Raw genomic sequence first — 21750 nt, forward strand, 5'->3', positions numbered from 1 at the left:
TCAGTGGAACGTTGCTTTGAGAACTCTCCTGCCTGTTATGGAGGCAGTACAAAGCTGGTGCCCCCTGAGCCAACATGGCACTGGGATGGCATTTTAGGACAATTCTGTAGGTGACAGTCACATCTCAAACATAGTAACTGATTTTAAAAGCCAGCAGCAGCAAAGCCACATACCTGAGTACAGGTGGCAGTTGCGGAGAGCCATGGGCTGGAGAGGGTCAGATGGGGCCTCCCACAGGGGGATCCTGTGGGGGCTGCAGCTCAGAGTGACTCCCAGCTCTGTCACTAGCAGAGCGACCCCTTCCTTCTGGAGCCTTAGCTCTGAAAGCCCCTGGTGGAGGTGCCCTTTCGATGCCCCCTTTCCATTTCAAAGGCTCTGATTCTCGATCTTGAAGCCAAATGCGGCACGAACACTCGGCTTCAGTTTCCACTGGGACAGATGGAGGTCTCCTTTCTAGGCCAAGCCCATCCTGGCATCAGAACATGCTGAGCACATTTTGTAGAGTGGCACCTTTTTATCCAAGTTACTAGCTACACATCAGTGTTTAAAGAGAAAAAAGTGACCTTTCATTTTTTTTTCTTGAAACTTGAGGAAACAGGATACATAACTACTGATTTGTTTTTTCTTAAAGAAAACTAAATGCATGACTGCTGAGTGCTAGAGGTGTGTATTTTTCCTACTGTGGGGGGAAAGTATTTGTGCTGCCTTTTTGGAGATGGACTGGGATGTCTGGTTTCTGTCCCCAGGCCTGGCAGCTACGTCTATTTTCTGTAGAAGGTGTCACAGTGAGATCCGGAGCCACCCCTTCCTGCCCTGGCACTGTTTAGAGCTGGGAGCCTATGGACTCTCAGCCTGTTTCTACCTTCTATTCAACCACTCTGATGTGGGGAGACAAAAAGAACTATAACTTTTTGATAGTGTGGTAGAAACATTGATTTGAACTATTTTAGTAGAAGGAGTAACAGACAAGACTGTGATAGTGTATACTTTGAGCTAGATAAATAAAGGCCTCTTTGTGAGCCTCCTGGCCAAAAACAACAACAACAACAACAGCAACAAATGTCCAGTGTCAAAAAAGAAGTTGAGAAATCCTCGCGTAGGACAAATTTCTCATGTTAGAGGTGAACACGCTGAAGACCATACAAACTGACAAACCCCAGATCTGACTACTTGTCCAGGAGCCGGTTACAGACAACTCTTTATAAAATAATTGAAAAAAACAAAAACCAACCAACCAAAAAAAATTAAATACACTGTGAAGGTCGCCACCTGCTGGTGGAAGGCTGTTGTCACGTTGGAGTGAAACTACTATTAATAGCATGTGCAACCCTAGAGTTTCTCACTCATTGACCAGGCCCCAAAAATGTGCGTTTCTGACATGTTCTCAGGTGATGTTGCTGCTGCTGGTTCAGAAAACATGCTTGAGAACTACTGATATAACCAAGTCATCTATGTTTCAATCACCTTCTGTATGGATTCTGAGAAACTTCTATTCTTACCCAAAGATGGCTTTCTCCAGGATAATCCTGATTCCTTTTCTTTATCACTGTTCAGGTTTAGGGTTATCTGTGTTTTTATTTGCTAAATTTGGCTACCTTCCTCAAGTTCTACTCTGCCATCTTCCTCTAAAGAAACTAAAATTTTGACACTCCAAGAAGAAGAATTGTTTTAAAAAGAAACTAAATTTTGTTAGTCTATGCAAAATATTAAGATGGACATTTTATTGTGTTCCTCTTATATCATATTATATACTTAAAGCTAAGTAGTTAAGGATGATATATTGTTTCAGAATAACTGTACTTCCAATCATTACCCCCATGGCAAGTTCTATAGTATCAACATTCACCATCCTATCTCCATGTTACAACTACAAAGTGACCTACCAATAAGGAGTTACTTTTATTGTAAAGTTAATCTAAATAATTTGTCTGGATTTTAATAGAAGCTCTGCTTTTTGATTTAAGATGAATTGATTCTTCTTCCATTTCTCCATTAACACTGTTCTGTTTGCACGTTTTAACTGGGATTTTTCTAGCAGTTCTCCCATTTGACATTAGGTAGATGATACAGAGGAACATTAAAGCTGTTTCCCATAAACGATGAATTATGGACTGAAAAAGACCTTCTTACGTGAGAAGAGATGGTGACTTGAGAATAGTGTTGAGTTCCAGAATGGATTTTCTGTTCGTTGCACTGAAAATGTTGGCATTTTATTTTCTCTGATTGTAATGTCTGCCTTTTGCTTGTTATTCTGATTAGCATGTTTCATTGTAGAAGGTAGCTAATATATTTTGTTTGGTGGAAGAAAAATCATAAACACATGGATAGTATTTGTATTGGGTAACTGCCGGTAATGTCAGGTGAGCCAGTCATAAATGTTGGAAGATATAGAATCTGTTACCTTTCAGGATTTCTTATTAAAACATTGTCCCTCTCTTACTTCATCTTACAGCAACGTTTACTTAGATATGGAATCCATTTCAAATAACCTGTGGAAATACAACCGCTATCGCTACATCATGACCTACCACGAGAAGCCCTGGCTGCCCCCACCTCTCATCCTGCTGAGCCACGTGGGCCTTCTCCTCCGCCGCCTGTGCAGTCATCGAGCTCCTCACGACCAAGAAGATGGTGACGTTGGATTAAGTAAGTTGTTCTATGTGAGGCAGGAGAAAGAGAGCAAAAAGTAGGATTCAAGGCAAAGATGCACTGGAGTATCAGAAGTTCAGGGCGCTGTGGGGCTCTAGGAGTTCCCTGACAATAGACTATCAGCTGATGTTCTGGGTCTCAGTAAATATATTGACCTCATTATGAGGTCGCAATGCCTTTTGCCAAGATGAACGGATACTTAGAAAGGAATAGGTAGGAAGAGAGTCTCTGCTTGATTGTGTAAAGGCTTTATGTCACATGGAAAACCTGTGTTTTCTCTGCTGACCGGAGAACTCATCAGAATAACTCCTAGAGTAGTCATGTGACCTGTACTGTTCTCCTTGTTGTGGAAGATGGAATTCAGACAGAATGGAGTTACAGAAGGCCTTGGGGTCTAAGAGAAAAGATAAGCAAAGCTGGGCTTATTAACCAGAGTCACGATCCTCTGGTTCTCTAATCTACTGAGCATGGAGGTGATTCTGAAATGGATGTTTCTTATTTTCAAGAACTTCAACTCAGAAACTGGGTGCGGTAGTGCATGCCTGTAGTCCTAGCTCAGGAGGCTGAGGCACAAGAATTGCTTGAGCTCAGAAGATTAAAGCTGGGGTGCACCATGATCATGCCTGTGAATAGCCACTTCAGCCTGGGCAACACTGTGAGTCAGGATGCGGAAATAGGGATTCTCACTTGTGTTTTTTCAAAGCATAAGCTTATATATTTTGAGGTTTTCCTAATTCATCTTGTTTAGCCAGATCTTCACTGCATGATATGACTATCGTACTAATTGTTGTCAGAGAACATTGCGTTTGGTGGTTTTACAGATCTTCTGTAGTTCCTGTCAAGCAATTCCACAATTGGTACCAGGCCCATTTCTAGATAGTTCCCAGAAATACAGGAAGCAGGGGGCATAAATGCACAATCCTTTTCCCAATTCCTAAATCTAAAATACCTCTGAAAACTGAAAGCCTTTTTTCATCAAAAATTTGGGGAAAGGCTCATTTGGCCAAAAAAGGCTGATGAGAATTGATGTGAAGCCATTTATTCTCTTTATTTCTTGTAGTATGAATATTCATTGATGTTGCTGCAGAAAATAGTAATATGTTTGATTTTAGGGATGGCTTTAATCTTAATTAGGGATTTCCCTTCATTTACGATATATTCACTATATTAACTTTCTGAAACTACAAAAGAACAGTTCTGAATTCTAAAATACTCTGGACTCTGGGAGTTTCAGCTAAGGGACAGTGGGCTATTTATGTGTTTAGGTAGGTCCTTAGGGGGACAGATCATCCCCTGCAGTATATTATGGGGTTGACAGGGTGATATGCTTTTGCTGGTGGTAGGTGACTCTGTGAAGTATTTTTTCTCCTCCTAAGTCACTTTGAAGATTTTTTTTTCTTTTTCATACCCCGCTCCCTGACCAAGAGATTCAGCCTGTACGAAAGCCAAAGCATAACTGAAGTTAACTTGAAGGCTTATAATTATACTGTAAATTTCAGGCTGCTAATAGAGAGACGTCCCAGGCTTTGGCTGCAGAACCATTGCAACCTAATAGCAGAGTGTGAATCGCTTGATAAATCCTGGAATTGACTAGGATTTGCCCAGACTTCCTAGTACCACATGAAAGAACGTTTCCTGGGTTCACCTTGGTCTGTGCTTATAGGATGATTCATATAAAACTCAAGTAAAGTTTAAAATGAATTCACCCGGAGCTTTCTGGAACGTTCTTGAATTTTCATAACATTGCTTCTGATCCTTTATATTGAGGAGAAAGACATTTACAAAAGGGGCAGCAGTGCCACCTTGCGGACAATTACAGGAAAGCGCCACATACTGCAAGCTGCACCTGTCATTGGAATTAACTCTGGATTGTTTGCTCTCAGGGATCCACCTAAGGTTCACATGATGACACCTGTAAAGTTTCTTGCTCATAGGAGATTCTTTAGTGAAAGAAGACATTAGAGTTGGGTAGGGGATGGGAGATACCGAATCTTTTCAGTGTCTGAAAAATTTTTTCCTGCCATTTAAATCAGAAAGCACTGTATACCTGAGTTGTGAATACATTTTACAGCTGAATAATCCTTTTAGCCATGTTTTCAATTTAAAATTAAGATTTTTTATCATTAATTTTATCAGAAAATAATGTAACAATTGCATTTTAAATAAATTCTGGAGAACCGTGTTAGTTCTTTTTCTCCTAATGTAAGCAAAATCATTCAAGAAAGAGAACTTTCCAATTTAATCCTTTTAGCAGCATCACTTCATTTATATATTTTCTAAGTATTATAAACTTGCTTAAAAGATAGTATATTATTCTATTAGGCAGGAGTGAAAGCCAAGGTAATAGACCAAATGTGAATGCTGGAGTTTGATGAAGAATTGTGTTAGCCTTATAATATTACTTAGTGATGTGTCTATTTAATGAATTATTTATAATTGTGTCAGAGAAGGTATACAGCCATGACTGGCCATTGAATGGTAATAATAACATCTCATTCTTCAGTAGAAGGACTTAGTATGCACAAACTCTGTGTAACAAGGTAAAACTTTCTTATACTTACTGGATTAATTTCAACAGACTGCCTTCTTCTAATCTTGCATTTAACCTATTGGTTATTTACTGTCATTGTAATAGCTAAAAGAGTTGGAAGAGTGGTTGATTAATGAGTACAAATATACACTTTGGTAGAAGAAATAAGACCTAGTGTTCAATAGATCGGTAGGGTTTTTGTTGTTGTTGTTTGAGATGGAGTCTCGCTCTGTTGCCCAGGCTGGAGTGCAGTGGAGTGATCTCGGCTCACTGTAACCTCTGCCTCCTGGGTTCGAATGTTTCTCCTACCTTAGCCTCCTGAGTAGCTGGGATTATAGGCATGGACCACCACACCCAGCTAATTTTGTTATTTGTTTGTTTTAAGGAGTGGAGAGTTTAATAGGCAAATAAGAAAGAAGAAGCTCCCTCATACAGAGACAGAGGGAGGGGGGCTCCAAAGTCGAGAGAGGAAGCCCCCAATTTTTGTATTTTTACTAGAGGTGGGGTTTCACCATGTTGGCCAGGGTGGTCTTGAACTCCTGATCTCAGGTTATCCACCTGCCTCGGCCTCCCAAAGTGCTGGGATTACAGGTGTGAGCCACCATGCCCTGCCGTCAGTAGGTTGACTACAGTTAAAATTAATTGATTATACATTTCAAAATAGCTAGAAGAGAATAATTCAAATGTTTCTATCTTATAGGACAGGTAAATATTTAAGGTGATCTACCTCAGCCTCCTGAGTAGCTGTGACTACAGGCTTGAGCCACCAATTGCCCGGATTTGATTATATGAATGTATCAAAGTATCACATGTATCTCAAAAATATGTGAATCTAATATGAATCAATTAAAATTTAATTAATTTTAGAAAGTGTTGGCAGAGAGAAAAGACAATCAGATTCCCCATTTTCATATAAACGCAGTGAATTTTTGTTAAATGTGAAAGCATTCTAACCTGTAAAAATATTAAAGAGAAAGAATTCTATATATGAGTCATTTTCAGAGAGTGAGTAGGAGAGACCCAGGCGGGTGTTTCCAGTTCTTTCTTTTCTTTTCTTTTCCTTTTTTGACACAGGTTCTCCCTTTGTAGCCCATGCTGGAGTGTAGTGGCGTGATCACGGCTCCTGCAGCCTTGACCTCCCAGACTCAAGCCATCCTTCTGCCTCAGTTTCCTGCATAGCTGGGACCACAGGCGCCTAGCTAATTTTTAAATTTTTTTTGTAGAGAGAAGGTCTGCCTATGTTTCCCAGGCTGGTTTCTAATTCCTGAGCTCAAGCGATCCACCCCCTGTCAGCCTCCAAAAGTGCTGGGATTACAAGCGTGAGCCACTGCACCTGGCTTCCAGTTGTTTTTTGGTGCTGTTTCTGCATTAATATTAGAAATAGTTTGATAAGGTGACAAACTTATCACAACAGGCTACGGTTTCTCATTTTCAATACAAGTGGAAGAAAAGCCACTCATGCCCTGAGGTGAATAATGATTCTTTCTGTGTTTCATACTTATTTCTATAGAACTCTACCTGAGTAAGGAGGATCTGAAAAAGCTTCATGATTTTGAGGAGCAGTGCGTGGAAAAATACTTCCATGAGAAGATGGAAGATGTGAATTGTAGTTGTGAGGAACGAATCCGAGTGACATCAGAAAGGTAAAAGATATAAATCTTTTCCATTCTGAAACCACTAACAAAACGTGATTCTACTAGAATATCTAAAGGAGTAGAAAGATCTACTTTCAAATCCCAGAAGTTTGAGTTCTTTATAATTTGAAACATTTAATAACATATAATATTCATGTAATGAAAGTATATTTATTAAGCATCTAAAAGTAACTCTTTTAGTTACTAGGAGTAAGTGGTTAATAAGACATAAGAATCCTTGTCCTCATGGGACTTACATTCATGCGCGCACGTGTGTGTGTGTGTGTGTGTGTGTGTGTGTGTGTGTGCATGGGTGTAGGTGGTGAGAGAAATGAAGTGGATGGAGAACAAAACCTAAGCAAGGAACCACACAAATAGATTTGTAATTTAATATCAGGCAGTAAAAGAGCTATGAAGAAAAATAAAGTAGTTGGAGAGAATAGGAAATGATGGTGGCGTGAAATCTAGCGGAGCTGGGGGTTGAGTGGACTGTTTAGATGGTCTGGTCCTAGAAGGTCGCTCTGAGGGCATTGAGTGGAGGCCTGAAGGAAGTGAGGCAGTGGGCGAGGCAGGGGCGTCTGGTGGAATAGCGCCCCTGGCGGAAGGAACAGCAAGCGCAGCCACCTGAGGCCACACAGTGTGTCTGGCAGCAGCCAGAGGGGAGGAAGAGGTAGATGGAGGGTGCTGGTTGGATGGGGAGTCGTGGGGTTCTCAGGGCGTCTGACCGGTGGTTGTTGTGCAGTGGAGTTGGCGGCTGCTTCACTGAAGTGGGTGAAGAGAGCATAGGAGAAGCAGAGACTGCAATTACAGGTGGCTTTTGGGAGAAGTGTTACTGTGCAGGGAAGCATGATGAGGTATGGGGACACGGTGAAGTTTTTTTGTTGGATTTTGCTTCATGTGGCGATAAATAAAACAGCATGGTCCTGGAAATGATCCACCAGCAAGGGAGAAACTCAGGAGCGGGAGGGAGGAGGCCATTTGCTGAAGAGAAGTCCCTGAGAAGCTGGGAAAATGGAGGGTCTGACCTTTTCCCCGAAGCAGGGGAACGGGACAGGATATGGCCAGAGTAGATGGGAAGGCAGACGGGGTTGGGGGGGGGACCCAGATCTTGAGGCAAAGTCGTCGGCTAGGTGTGCCTGTGTGTGGGATTTTGAGGGAGGCAGGCGGTATGGGGGACATTCAGAGGTTTGAGGAAAGAGGAGGAGACGTATTGGAGAGATTGAACATATTAGGAAGCTATAATGTGGTCTGAGTTACTGTGGATTTATTACTCATGGTGGGTGCATGGCATCGTGTGAACATATGGAAGGCTATATGTGATGAAATGCATTTGTTTAAAACACAGAATTGTTCTTGTAAATGGAAGCAAATTGACAGACGTTAAATGTGTTCCTTTATTTTTGAACATACATGGAACTATGATGTATTATATCTAATTATGCATTTTTTTTCTGATGTGCAAATATCAGATAGAGAGATGTGAATCCTTAAATATGGCTTTACTTAAACTGAATCACATGAAGAACTTTCTAAATGGTTCACTATGGGCATAAGTCATGTTTATATAAATCTCTATTGGTACCATATTTATATAAATCTGTGTTTCTGTGCCTGATTGAATTTCAGATCAAATTTAATATGGAGAAAAAATCGAATATCGAAGATTGAGTCCACAAAAATTGATTTCACCTACATAATATCTTTAGTCTATAGTTATATGAATTTCTGTTTCCTTCTTCTACGCATTCTGCCCCCCTTTATAGCTATGCTCATTGAGTCTGACGGGCAAGCGTGGTTCTCTGTTTTGTATGAAGCATAGACCCATATTAGGAGCTTACGGAGCTGGGATGAAGTCCTGCTTCAGGCACTTACTAGTTATATGGACATGGGCAAATTTACTGAACCTCCTTGGTTTCCTTCCTTCCTTCCTTCCTTCCTTCCTTCCTTCCTTCCTTCCTTCCTTCCTTCTTTTCTTCCTTCTTTCCTTCCTTTTGATGGAGTCTCACTCTGTCACCAGGCTGGAGTGCCACAGCGTGATCTCGGCTCACTGCAGCTTCTGCCTCCCGGGTTCAAGTGATTCTCCTGCCTCAGCCTCCTGAGTAGCTGGGATTACAGGTGTGTGCCACCACACCTGGCTAATTTTTTGTAATTTTAGTAGAGACGGGGTTTCACCGTGTTAGCCAGGATGCTCTGGATCTCCTGATCTCGTGATCTGGCCCCCTCGACCTCCCACAATGCTGGGATTACAGGCGTGAGCCACCATGCCAGGCTGTTTTCTTATTTGTAAAATAAACATGGAGGCCGGGCAAGGTGGCTCACTCCTGTAATCCCAACACTTTTGGAGGCCGAGGCAGGTGGATCACTTGACATCAGGAGCTCAATACTAGCCTGGCCAACATGGCAAAACTCCGTCTCTACTAAAAATACCAAGAAAATTAGCTGGGTGTGGTGGCACATGCCTGTAGTCCCAGCTACTCAGGATGCTGAGGCAGAAGAATCGCCTGAATCCAGGAGGCGGAGGTTGCAGTGAGCTGAAATCGCACCACTGCACTCCAGCCTGGGCAAGAGAATGAGACTGTGTCTCAAACAAACAAACAAACAAACAAACAAAACCCTGGAAATAGCCCTACCTCTTAGAGGTGTTGTGAGGATTAAATGACATAATATAGATGAACTGTGTGGCAGAGTGCTGACTCACAGTAAGAGTACAATGAAAGTTATCTATTACTAAGTAAAAACGGGCCCCTCAAAATTGTTAGTATAATTTCTTTTTAAATACAAATTCCCCTCCAACCCTTAAGGAAAGGGGAATGAACAGATGAGATGCGGACAGGATAGCCTCCCTGCCTCCCCAAGATTATGACCTGGGATAAGTTTATGAAGAGCCGTTTACTCTAAACTATAAAAGAAGGAAGGATTTTAGGTGGCCAAAGATATGGACAGATTTACCTTCAGTAATGGTGTGGATTTGAGGGGGTCAGAATAAGAACCAGGAAGACCATTTGAGAGAATAGTGCAGAGCACTGATGTGACCACAGCCTTGCCAAGGTTGGTGGTGGTGGGATTGAAAGGAAGGGGTGAATATGACATTTAGAAAGAACAATTCATTAGGCATGTTAAGGATCAGATGTGGAGCTAAGGGAGAGCATAGAGTCCAGCACGACTTTCAGAAAAGAGTGGGGTAATCAGGTGAAAGGTGGCACCACCGAAATAAAGAAGGCACAAGAGGTGTGAAGAGAAAGCAATAAGTTTTAGATTTCTTGAGATTGAGATTCTTGTAGTATATTTAGCCAGAGATGTTCAGGAGGCTTTGGATGTGTGCATCTGAAGCCCCCAGGGAGCATTTGAACTGGTGGAGGAGATCATCTGCTTATTGGGACAGTCAACTGTAGGAGTCATCTGCCTATTGTAGGAAACTAAAAGTATGACAGAGGAAGCGATTATGCCCAGGAAGCAAGAGTGAGGGAAACTAGTGAGCTGAGAGTTAAATCCTGCGAGGTGCCAACACCTGTAATGGGCAAAGAAAGAGAAACTCATGGAGAAGACCATAAATAACCATTCAGAGGAGTATAAAGAGAACTAGAAGAAGGCAGTATCATAAACTAAGGGAACATAGAGTGAAAATTGAGAACCAGACATTTATAAACAAGTAATTCAATGATAAAATCCTAAAAACATTAACCATCATAAAGCATTGTGTTTCTCTTGGATTCTTTTCTTGGGATTTGAGTAGAGGGTTAGAAATTAAATGGATATGTACCTTCTGAAAATTATGGGGACTTCCAAGAGGTTTAGAATTTGGTTATGAAGCTCTAATTTATTATTATTATTATTTAGATAGAGTGATCAGGGCTCATGCACCCTTGAAATCCTGGGCTCAAGCGATCCTCTTGCCTCAGCCTTCCAAGTAGCTAGGACTACAGGCACATGCTACCATGCTGAGCTAACTTTTATTTTTTTCATTTTTGTAGAGGCAGGGTCTTGCTAATGTTGCCCAGGCTGGTCTTGGACTCCTGGCCTCAAGCAACCCTTCTGCCTCAGTCTCCCAAAGTGCTGGGATTACAGGCATGAGTTACCGCATCTGAGCCTGCAGCTCTAATTAAACTTCAAAATAGAATCTATTTTCCCTCTTGATGGAGCTATCTCAGTGGCACTGTTCTTATACTGTCATCTTTGTTGAGGTCATTTGTGGGGACCTCATAAATGAGGTATGGGAAAGAGAGGAGAATATTTCCTGAGGTAACTGAGCAATAGTTTGAAGAGGGAAGGGAAGGAGATTCAGAGGATTTTGCACGTTAGCCTACTTCTGAAGAAGAGATTGCTATATCCTTCTCAAATCAAGTGAGTTGTGACAGTGGAAAAAGAAAACATAGCAAGGCTGTTTTAAATCTTACTTTCCCTATTTGGGACTCTAACTTCTTTTTTGATTCTAGTAGTGTAAGTCAGCTTTTCCCTTCTCTGTTCTGTGGAGTAAGATGCTTTTAGGTATTTTTCCACATTAAGCATGTTTTGGTACATTGTATTTGGGAAATACTGTGGTTTTAAAAAATATTTAACATAATGTGCATTGTAATTCATCAGTACTGTTATAGCTTAAGCAGGTCCCACCACTATTTGACCATGAAACCTTACTGAGGAACATCTGTGACACCTCCCAGCATGAGAATTGTTGGTGTAGTTCATGTAGTACTTCATGGTACTCCAGGAACCCCCAAAAGAAATTGCCTAGATCCTAGGTGAGTTGCTGAGGGGTACCAGAAGGCAGTGGTCAATGCCACTCAATATGGAGTCAGCCTGTCTAGGTTTGATGCCTGACGTTTTCACGGGCCATGTGACTCTGGCTATGTGACCTAACCTCTCTTTTTTTTTGAGATGGAGTGTCGCTCTTGTTGCCTAGGCTAGAGTGCAATGGCATGGTGTCAGCTCACTGCAACCTCCGCTCCCTGGGTTCAGGTGATTCCCCTGCCTCAGCCTTCCCAGTAGCTGGGATTACAGGTGCCTGCCACCACCTCCAGCTATTTTTTTTTTTTTTTTTTTTTTAGTAGAGTTGGGGTTTCACCATATTGGCCATGCTGGTCTTGAACTCCTGACCTTAGATGATCCACCTGCCTCAGCCTCCCAAAAAGTGCTGGGATTACAGGCATGAGCCACCATGCACGGCCAACCCAGGCTCTTTTCTATGAAAGGATAATAGTAATGCCTACCTTATAGGGTTGTTACATGGATTAAATAAAATAGTACAGGTAGAACCTTTATAAAATGCTTGGCACATAGTGACACTCAGTGAATATGGTGATTTTCATGGTGATTGTAATTATACTTGCTGTTATCTCATTTTAAGGCATCTTGCCTAAAGGCCCATAATAAAACAATTACCATTCTCATCTTTCTTCCATCCTCGTATCTTGCGTGGAGGAAACTAAAATTATAAATTTTATGTGTCAGAATGACTGAAAGGCTAAATTAATATCAGTGGTCCAGCAATATAATTAAAATATGTTTCACTGGACATCAAGTTTTAGAAAATAAGTCTATAAAAGCAAGGGACCTGATTTGAGGGTGACCAGGTTGTTTATCTAACAGGTTTCTATTGTAGCATGTTACCTGTGGCTGTGAATAGTTGCTGGTTTCTATTGTATCCATTCGATGTGACTGCTGCTAATGGAACTTAATGAGGCTCCATTACTGGTGTTCAGACTGTACTGTTTTTGAATTAGATGAAACAGTGCACTGGATGGAGAGGCTCTAATTAAGCATATTTGGAAGGGAGTATACATATATTTTGTGCTGTTTCCCACATCATCCTTGCCAGTTCTAATTTTGCAGATTCCAGAAGGTCAGGAAGCATTTGTTAAGCCTCTGTTGAGTTATAGAAGTTGAATTCTATAGCAGAAGCAAGAAAGAGACGTTTCTACTCACATAGAATATAATAAAGATGGAAGGTGCCACTCTTTTTATCTTTAATTTCTATTGACAAAGGTCCCAGAAAAAGGAAGTGGAAGATCTTTCTTTCAATCCCTGTGACTTGAGATGTGTTCTAAAGATGGGAAGTCTAACACTATTTTGGGAAGTACTTGTTACAGCTGAGTGTTAAACTCTTCAAGGCATAATCACGACTTCTCCCTGTCCCCAGATAAGAGCGGGAATCATTTTTCATTTCTGCAATGGTCACGTCAGCCATGACACAATCGGTTAGGTTCTCTCCCATGCTGTTTTTTTTTATCTGAATCTTGTTTATTGAAGATTTTCATTATTGAGAAACTGAAACTATATCTCCTCTCCCCCAAATAATAGAACAAAACAAGGGAAGAAAAGAAAGAAAAAACAATGTGATATGCCAGAGTTCATGTGAAAATTTTGGCTTTTTAAAATTTAGTCTTCTACATATTTCCAGTTAAAATGATACTATTTTGTATCCTGTTTTTTTTTTTTTTTGCTCTTACGCATCAAAAATATTTTCTCCAATTAATTACATATACTTTGTAAATATATTTTAACTATTGTTTCTGAACTTAAAATTTTATACCAAATTTAAAAACATAATGCCAAACATAATAGACATCCCCAGCCCTGCCTCTACCATCAGAAATAGCCCAAGAAAATAATTATCAACAATGCGAGTATGATTTTTAATGGATGCATAATATTCTATCTCATAATTTAGCATATCTGTCTGCTTTAGCATAGTGAGATTATGTTTCCTTTACAATTATTGTGTCCCTATGTTCCATCCTTGCTACCGAGTTGTTTCACTTTTTCTTTTTTTAATTTGCTAGGTTAAAACAAATGCCGTTATGATATAGATGAACTCATTATTATCTTAATTTTCATCTCTGATTACCTAATGAGGCTATTTTACTGGGTTTCCTTACCTTTTGTATTGTATCTTTTCATCTGTTCATGTCTTTGGGAGTCTTTGTAATTTTTTTTCCTCAATAAGTTGTGAAAGTTTTTGCTTAATCAAGAGATATCAATGCCTCATCAAATTTATTAGAATACTAGTTTTCCAATTTACTTTTGTTTTAAACCTTTGTATTCTATTTTTGCATACAAGTTTCTTTTTGTGTAATCAACTCATACATGTTGTAATTTATTCCATCGCTCATGAAGTTTAGATAGCTGCATTAGTTTCCCAGGGCTGCTGCAGCAAAATACCAAAAACTGTGTGTCTTCTAACAGTACTTCATTGTCTCACACTTCTGGAAGCTAGAAGTCCAAAATCAAGGTGTTGGCAGGGCCATGCTTTCTTCGATGTTGCTATCCTTCCTTGCCTCTTCTAGCTTCTGGTCTAGCTTCTGGTGTTTGCTGGCAACCGTCGGTGTTCCTTGGCTTGTAGATGCATCATTCTAGCCAATGGCCATTTTGTCCCTGTGTGTCTTCACATCGTCTTCCCTCTTTGTGTCTGTGTCAGGATTTCACATTATAAGGACACCAGTCATATTGGATTAGAGTTCAGCCTGATGATCACATTTTAACTTGATTACTCTATCAATATCTGATTTCCAAATCAGGTCACATTCTATGGTTCTGGGGTTAAGGCTTCAACGTATCCTTTTTGGGGGATACAAAACCAACCTCATCCACATACAGAGATAATTACAAAGAAATGTACAGACAAATAGTAACCATCTCTCAATTAAATTAATTTTTATTTTTTTTATTTTTTTTTTTTTTGACATGGAGTCTTACTCTGTTGCCCAGGCTGGAGTGCAGTGGTGTGATCTTGGCTCACTGCAACCTCTGCCTCAGTCTCCTGAGTAGCAGGGATTACAGGTGCCTGCCACTATGCCCAGCTAATTTTTGTATTTTTTAGTAGAGATGGGGTTTCACCATGTTGGCCAGGTTGGTCACAAACTCTTGACTTCAAGTGATCCACCTGCCTCCCACAGTGCTGGGATTACAGGCCTGAGCCATTGCACCTGGACTAATTGTTACATTTAATTCAATTTACTTGCAACTTACATTTACATTTGAATAGGTGAACATGTGTTGTGTTGCTTTTACATGAATCAATGACTGAACATCATAATCTTGGGTTAAAGTATTCAAAACAACTTAAAAAATTTGCATTAGGCTTTTTCTGAATATAAGTCTTCTAAAATGGATTTTGTTTGAAACTTGGGAAGCATGTTTGAACAGTAGAGTTAGAGATTTTTTTTTTAATTTTAAAGATCTGTGTTTTTTTCTTTTTCTTAATTACGTATTTGATTATTGATTCCATTTCTGTCATTCTTATTTCTTCCTCAGGATCTCCTACATGCATTAAAATTGTACAGTGCTTGCTATTAGGAAGTATTCAAGTGTTTGTCATGTAAATGAAGAAATATATTAATGAATGAAAATGGGATGATTGATCACACAATTGAAGGAATCATTAGCTGGAACTGGAAATGTGGTTCTGAAATATTAAAAAGAAATAAGGGCTAGAAATGTAGATTTATAAGTTTTTCCTCTCCTATGGGTAGTAGTGGGCATTATAGGAGTGGATGAGATCACCTGAGTTGAGAGTTATGTATTGGGCGAAGAAGAAGGCAAAAGACAGATTAACCTAGGGAAGCAGCTGAGGCTCAGGAGCCATTTAAGGATGGAAGTAGGGTAGGAAGAGAGCAAATTCTCACTGGCTTAATGTGCTTGTTGGTTTTCTCCCTTCCTTCGCCACTAGGGTTACAGAGATGTACTTCCAGCTGAAAGAAATGAATGAAAAGGTGTCTTTTATAAAGGACTCCTTACTGTCTTTGGACAGCCAGGTGGGACACCTGCAGGATCTCTCTGCCCTGACTGTGGATACCCTAAAAGTCCTTTCTGCTGTTGACACCTTGCAAGAGGATGAGGCTCTCCTGGCCAAGAGAAAGCATTCTACTTGCAAAAAACTTCCCCACAGCTGGAGCAATGTCATCTGTGCAGAGGTTCTAGGCAGCATGGAGATCGCTGGAGAGAAGAAATACCAGTATTATAGCATGCCCTCTTCTTTGCTGAGGAGCCTGGCTGGAGGCCGGCATCCCCCAAGAGTGCAGAGGGGGGCGCTTCTTGAGATTACAGACAGTAAAAGAGAGGCTACAAATGTAAGAAATGACCAGGAAAAGCAACAAACAGAAAGTAGTATAGTGGTTTCTGGGGTGTCTCCTAACAGGCAAGCACACTCAAAGTATGGCCGGTTTCTTCTGGTCCCTTCTAATCTAAAGCGAGTTCCTTTTTCAGCAGAAACTGTCTTGCCTCTGTCCAGACCCTCTATGCCAGATGTGCTGGCAACTGAACAGGACATCCAGACTGAGGTTCTTGTTCATCTGACTGGGCAGACCCCAATTGTCTCTGACCGGGCATCAGTGGATGAAACCAAGGAACAGCACGAGCCAATTGCTCACTTACCGGATGGACAAGGCAAGGCGGAGCAAGTGCTACCCACTTTGAGTTGCACACCTGAACCCATGACAATGACCTCCCCTCTTTCCCAAGCCAAGATCATGCAAACTGGAGGTGGATATATAAACTGGGCATTTTCAGAAGGTGATGAAACTGGTGTGTTTAGCATCAAGAAAAAATGGCAAACCTGCTTGCCCTCCACTTGTGACAGTGATTCCACTCGGAGTGAACAGCACCAGAAGCAGGCCCAGGATAGCTCCCTATCTGATAACTCAACAAGATCGGCCCAGAGTAGTGAATGCTCAGAGATGGGACCATGGCTTCAGCCAAACACATCCTTTTGGATCAATCCTCTCCGCGGAAACAGGCCGTTTGCTAGGAGTCATAGTTTTAGATTCCATAAGGAGGAGAAATTGATGAAGATCTGTAAGATTAAAAGTAAGGAATAAACATTTAAAAAATCAACATTAAGTCCTTTGCATTGCTACTGGTTTTGTTTTTTTTTTTTTTTTTTTAAATCTATGACTCTTAACCACATTGTCATTCTCCCCATTCTCTCAGCTTTTTCTGTAAAACAAAATGGTCCCCCCTTACTGTTGTCAACTTTCTCATGTAGACCATTTCCCTTACAGATCTTTCAGGCTCTTCAGAAGTAGGGCAGGGAGCATGGGTCAAAGCAAAAATGCTAACCAAAGACAGGAGACTGTCAAAGAAAAAGAAGAATACTCAAGGACTCCAGGTGCCAGTAAGTGTACTGTTATTCTGTCTTTTAGGTTTTGAGCAGTCAAGATAGTGGCCTATCTTAGTTTGATTTATCTTTATTGTAAAGTGCCATCTGCACAAAATATCATTGTATTGAAAGGACTGAAGATATAATTTGTTCCTCTTTTTAAGAGATGGGGTCTTGCTATGTTGTTCAGGCTGATCTTGAACCTCTGGGCACATGTAGTCCTACCACCTCAGCCTCCCAAGTAGCTGGGACTACAGGCATACACAACCACACCCAGATATAAATTTAAGACTCATTAGAGTGGATATACTGCAATTTATTTATCTGCTAACATGTTGAAGGACATTTGGGTTGTTTTCAGTTTTTGGCTATTCCAAAAAAGCTGTTATGAACAAGTCTTTTTGTGGACATATGTTTTAATTTCTCCTTGGTAAATACTTAGGAATGGAATGTCAGAGTCATATGGTAAGTGTTTTTTAATTTTTGAAGAAACTTCCAAACTGCTTTCCAAGGTAGTCGTAACATTTTACATGCCCATCAGTAATTTATGAGCATTTCAGCTGTGCCACATCCTCACTGTCTTAGTTTGTTTTGTGTTGCTGTAATAGAAACCTAAGACTTGGTGATTAATAAAGAAAAGAAGTTTATTTCTTACAGTTCTGGAGGCTGGGAAGTCCAGGGTGGAGGGAACATATCTGATAGGGACTTCTTGCTGGTAGAGACTCTCTGCAGAATCCTAGGTGGCACAGGGCGTCACATGGCAAGGGAGGCTCCTGAGAGAGCCAAACAGGCTTTTATAACAGATCCACTCTCATGATAAATAACTATCCCCTCCATAATCCATTAGTCCGTTAACTCATGAACGAATTAATCTATTCATGAGCCAGAGCCCTCATGATCCAGTCACCTCTTAAAGGCTCCATCTCTTAATATGATTGCACTGAGAATTAAGTTTTAACATGAGTTTTGGAAGGAACAAACATTCAAATCATAGCACTCACCAATTCAGTATACTCAATCTTTTAAATTTTAGCCATATTAGTGAATGTGTAGTGGTATCTCATGGTACAATTTCGTTTGTATTTCCATAGTGACGAATGCTACTAGGCATCTTTTCATATGTTTATTTGCCATCTGTACAGTCATGCATTGCTTAATGATGGGGATACTTTCTGAGAAATGTGTCATTAGGTGATTTCATCATGGCACAAACATCATGGAATATACTTACACAAACCTAGATGGTCTAACCTACCACATCCCTAGTCTGTATGATGTAGCCTGTTGCTCCTAGGCTATAAACTTGTACAGCATGTTACTGTACTGAACACTTTAGGTAATTGTAACACAATGGCATTTGTGTATCTAAGCATATCTAAACATAGAAAGGGTCAGTAAAAGTACAGTATAAAAGATAAAAATTGGTACATCTGTGTAGGGCACTTATTTGCAGGACTTGGAAGTTGTTCTGGGAGTGTCAGTGAGTGAGCAGTGAGTGAATGCAAAGGCCTAGGACATTACTGTATACTACTGTAGACTTTATAAACACTGCACACTTAGGCTACACTAAATTTATAAAAAACAAAATGTGCTACGATGTTATCACAGCTGTAATGTCACTAGGTGACAGGCATTTTTCAGTTCCGTTATAATCTTATGGGACCACCGTTGTATTAGTGGTCTGTCATTGACTGAAATAGTGTTATGCGGTGCATGACGGTATATCTTTTTTGGTGACATGTTTGTTCAGATCTTTGCCCATTTAAAAAATTGGTTGTTGTCTTGTTATAAAGTTGTGAGCGTTTAAAAATATATGTTAGATATAAATCCTTTTTTGAGTAGATGTTTTTGCAAATATTTTGTCTCAGTGGTTTGCCTTTTAATTTTCATGAATGTCCTTTGAAACCATAATTTTTTTTGATGAAGTGTTTGATTCTTTTATAGTCTATGATTTTTTGTATCACATTTAAAATATTTTTGTCAAGATCACTAAGCCCATGTTTTCTTCTAGGAATTTTATAGTTTTAGCTCTTGCATGTAGGTCTATAATCCATTTTGAGGTAATTTTTGTATATGAAGATAGCTAAGAATTGAGTTTCTTCTGCCCTTCTCTTTCTTTCTTGAATATGAATATCAAAATTTTCTACCATTTTTTGGTAAAAAGATATCTTTTTCGATTCTATTCTTGACCATATTAACAATAATAGAAGATATCTTTTTTCTGTTGTTGCCTTGACATCTTTGTGAAAAATTAATTGACCATATAGATCACAATATGTATGGATCAGTTTCTATCTCTATGCCAATATTATGCGATCTTGAATACAACTTTATAATAAATTTTGAGTCATATATTAAAGGTCAATTTTCTTTCTTTTTCAAAAAGTTTGGCTGTTTTGTGTTCTTTGCATTTCCATATAAATTTTGAATCAGCTTGTCAATTTTTACAGAGAAGTGGACTAGGATTATGAATGGAATTGCCATAGATCTATATGTCGATGTGGGGAAAGTTGACATCTTAACAATAATGAGTCTTCGGATTCACGAACATGATGTATTTCTCCATTTAGGTCTTCTTTGACTTCTTGAAGTAATGTTTTATAGCTTTTAGAGTAGTACTGATCTTGCACATATTTTGTTAAATGTATCCCTACTTCATATTTTTGAATTTTATTATAACTGCCATTAGTTAACAATTTTAATATCTGATTATTTGTTTATGGTATATAGAAGTTTTTTGATACTGGTCCTATATTTTGCAACCTTGCTAAACTTCTTTACTTGAGTAGATTTTGTGTAGCTTTTTAAGAATTTTCTATATACATGACCATGTCATCTACAAACATAGATAGTTTTACTTCTTCCTTTCAATCTGGACATGTTGTATTTCCTTTTCTTGCCTGATTACACTGAACAGAACTTCTGGTATAATATTGACTAGAAGTGATAAAAGCAGATATCTCTTCCTGTGTCCGTTCTTAGGGGAAAAGCATTTAATCCTTTACCATTAAGAATGAGATTAGCTATAGGTTTTTCTATAGATGCCCTTTATCAGGGTGAAAACTTTCCTTCTGTTTTTAGTTTTCAGAGAATTTTTATCATTCATGGATATTAGCCTCTGTCAAATGCTTTTTCTGTATCTACGTAGGTGATCAGATATTTCTCCTTTTGATTTTGTTATTCTACAGTGAATTTCATTCGTTAATTTTATAATGTTAGAATTCTTAGAATATTAAATTACCTTGCTGGGATGAACCCCACTTGGTCATGATGTATTTTTTTTCATATTGTATTCATTTTGCTAAACTTTTCATTAGTTTTTTTGCATCAGAATTATCGAGGGATAGTTGTCTTTAGTTCACTTTTATTGTAATATCTTTGTCTGGTTTTGGTATCAGGATGATGCTTGGTTTATTTAGTGAGCTGGGAAGTATTCCCTCCTCTTCAGTTTTCTGGGTGAATTTGTAAGGAATTGATATTATTTCAGTCTGAAGTATTCGGAAGAATTAACCAATGAAACCATCTTTGTGGGAAAGCTTTTCAATTTCTGTAATAGATATAGAGCTATTTAGGTTATGTAATTCGTCTTGAATGAGCTTTTTTTGTGTATGTCAAAGAATTTATTCTTTTTTTTTTTTTTTTTTTGAGACGGAGTCTCGCTCTGTCGCCCAGGCTGGAGTGCAGTGGCGCTATCTCGGCTCACTGCAAGCTCCGCCTCCCGGGTTCACGCCATTCTCCTGCCTCAGCCTCTCTGAGTAGCTGGGACTACAGGCGCCCGCCACCGCACCCGGCTAATTTTTTGTATTTTTAGTAGAGATGGGGTTTCACCGTGGTCTCGATCTCCTGACCTCGTGATCCGCCCGCCTCGGCCTCCCAAAGTGCTGGGATTACAAGCGTGAGCCACCGCGCCCAGCCTTCATTTTGTTTAAGTTGTTTAATTTATTGGCATAATGTTCATAATCTTTTATTATTCATTTATTGTCTTTGAGATCTGTGGTTAGTGACATCACTACTTTTGTTCCTAACATTTTATTTTATTTATTCACTTATTTATTTTTGAGATGGATTGTTGCTCTGTCACCTAGGCTGGAGTGCAGTGGCTTGATCTTGGATCACTGCAACCTCTGCCTCCCAGGTTCAAGCGATTCTCCCACCTCAGCCTCCCGAGTAGCTGGGATTACAGGCGCCCACCACCATGCCTGGCTAATTTTTGTATTTTTAATAGAGATGGAGTTTGACCATGTTGACCAGGCTGATCTCGAACTCCTGACCTCAGGTGACCCACCCACCTCGGTTTCCCAGGTGCTGGGATTACAGGGGTGAGCCACCATGCCCGGCTGGCCCGTTCCTAACATTTTAAATTTGGATTTTCCCCTTCTCTTCCCCTCCTTTTTTTTTTTTTTTTTGACAAGGTCTCTCTCTGTCGCCCAGGCTGGAGTGCAGTGGTGCAATCTCAGCTCACTGCAAACTCTACTTCCCAGGGTCAAGTGATTCTCCTGCCTCAGCCTCCTGAGTAGCTAGGATTACAGGCCTGTGCCACCCCGTCCAGTTGATTTTTGTATTTTTAGTAGAGACAGGGTTTCGATATGTTGGCCAGGCTGGCCTCAATTGATCTGCCTGCCTCAGCCTCCCAAAGTGCTGGGATTACAGGCATGAGCCACCACGCCCAGCCTCTGATTTCTGTTTCGTTCATGCTTGCTCTTATCTTTATTATTTCTTTTCTTCTATTTACTTTGGGTTTAACTTTGCTCTTCTCTTTCTAGGTTTTTTTGTTTGTTTGTTTGTTTGTTTGTTTTTTTAGACAAAGTCTCTCTCTGTCGTGTTGGCTGGAGTGCAGTGGCACGATG

At 40.0% G+C, this 21750-nt stretch overlaps 1 protein-coding gene across 1 annotated transcript in view; it reads left to right on the top strand.

The window, feature by feature from the left end:
- TRPM6 (transient receptor potential cation channel subfamily M member 6) overlaps positions 1 to 21750 on the top strand; it is a 117988-nt gene that overhangs the window by 63216 nt on the left and 33022 nt on the right. Inside the window, exons 21-24 of the mRNA XM_030809828.1 lie at positions 2453 to 2646; positions 6690 to 6822; positions 15476 to 16611; positions 16806 to 16918. Coding sequence (XP_030665688.1) covers positions 2453 to 2646; positions 6690 to 6822; positions 15476 to 16611; positions 16806 to 16918 — 1576 coding nt within the window. The remainder of the gene's footprint in view (positions 1 to 2452; positions 2647 to 6689; positions 6823 to 15475; positions 16612 to 16805; positions 16919 to 21750) is intronic.

The sequence above is a fragment of the Nomascus leucogenys genome, chromosome 1a (assembly GCF_006542625.1).
Source record: "Nomascus leucogenys isolate Asia chromosome 1a, Asia_NLE_v1, whole genome shotgun sequence".
Classification (NCBI taxonomy): domain Eukaryota; kingdom Metazoa; phylum Chordata; class Mammalia; order Primates; family Hylobatidae; genus Nomascus; species Nomascus leucogenys.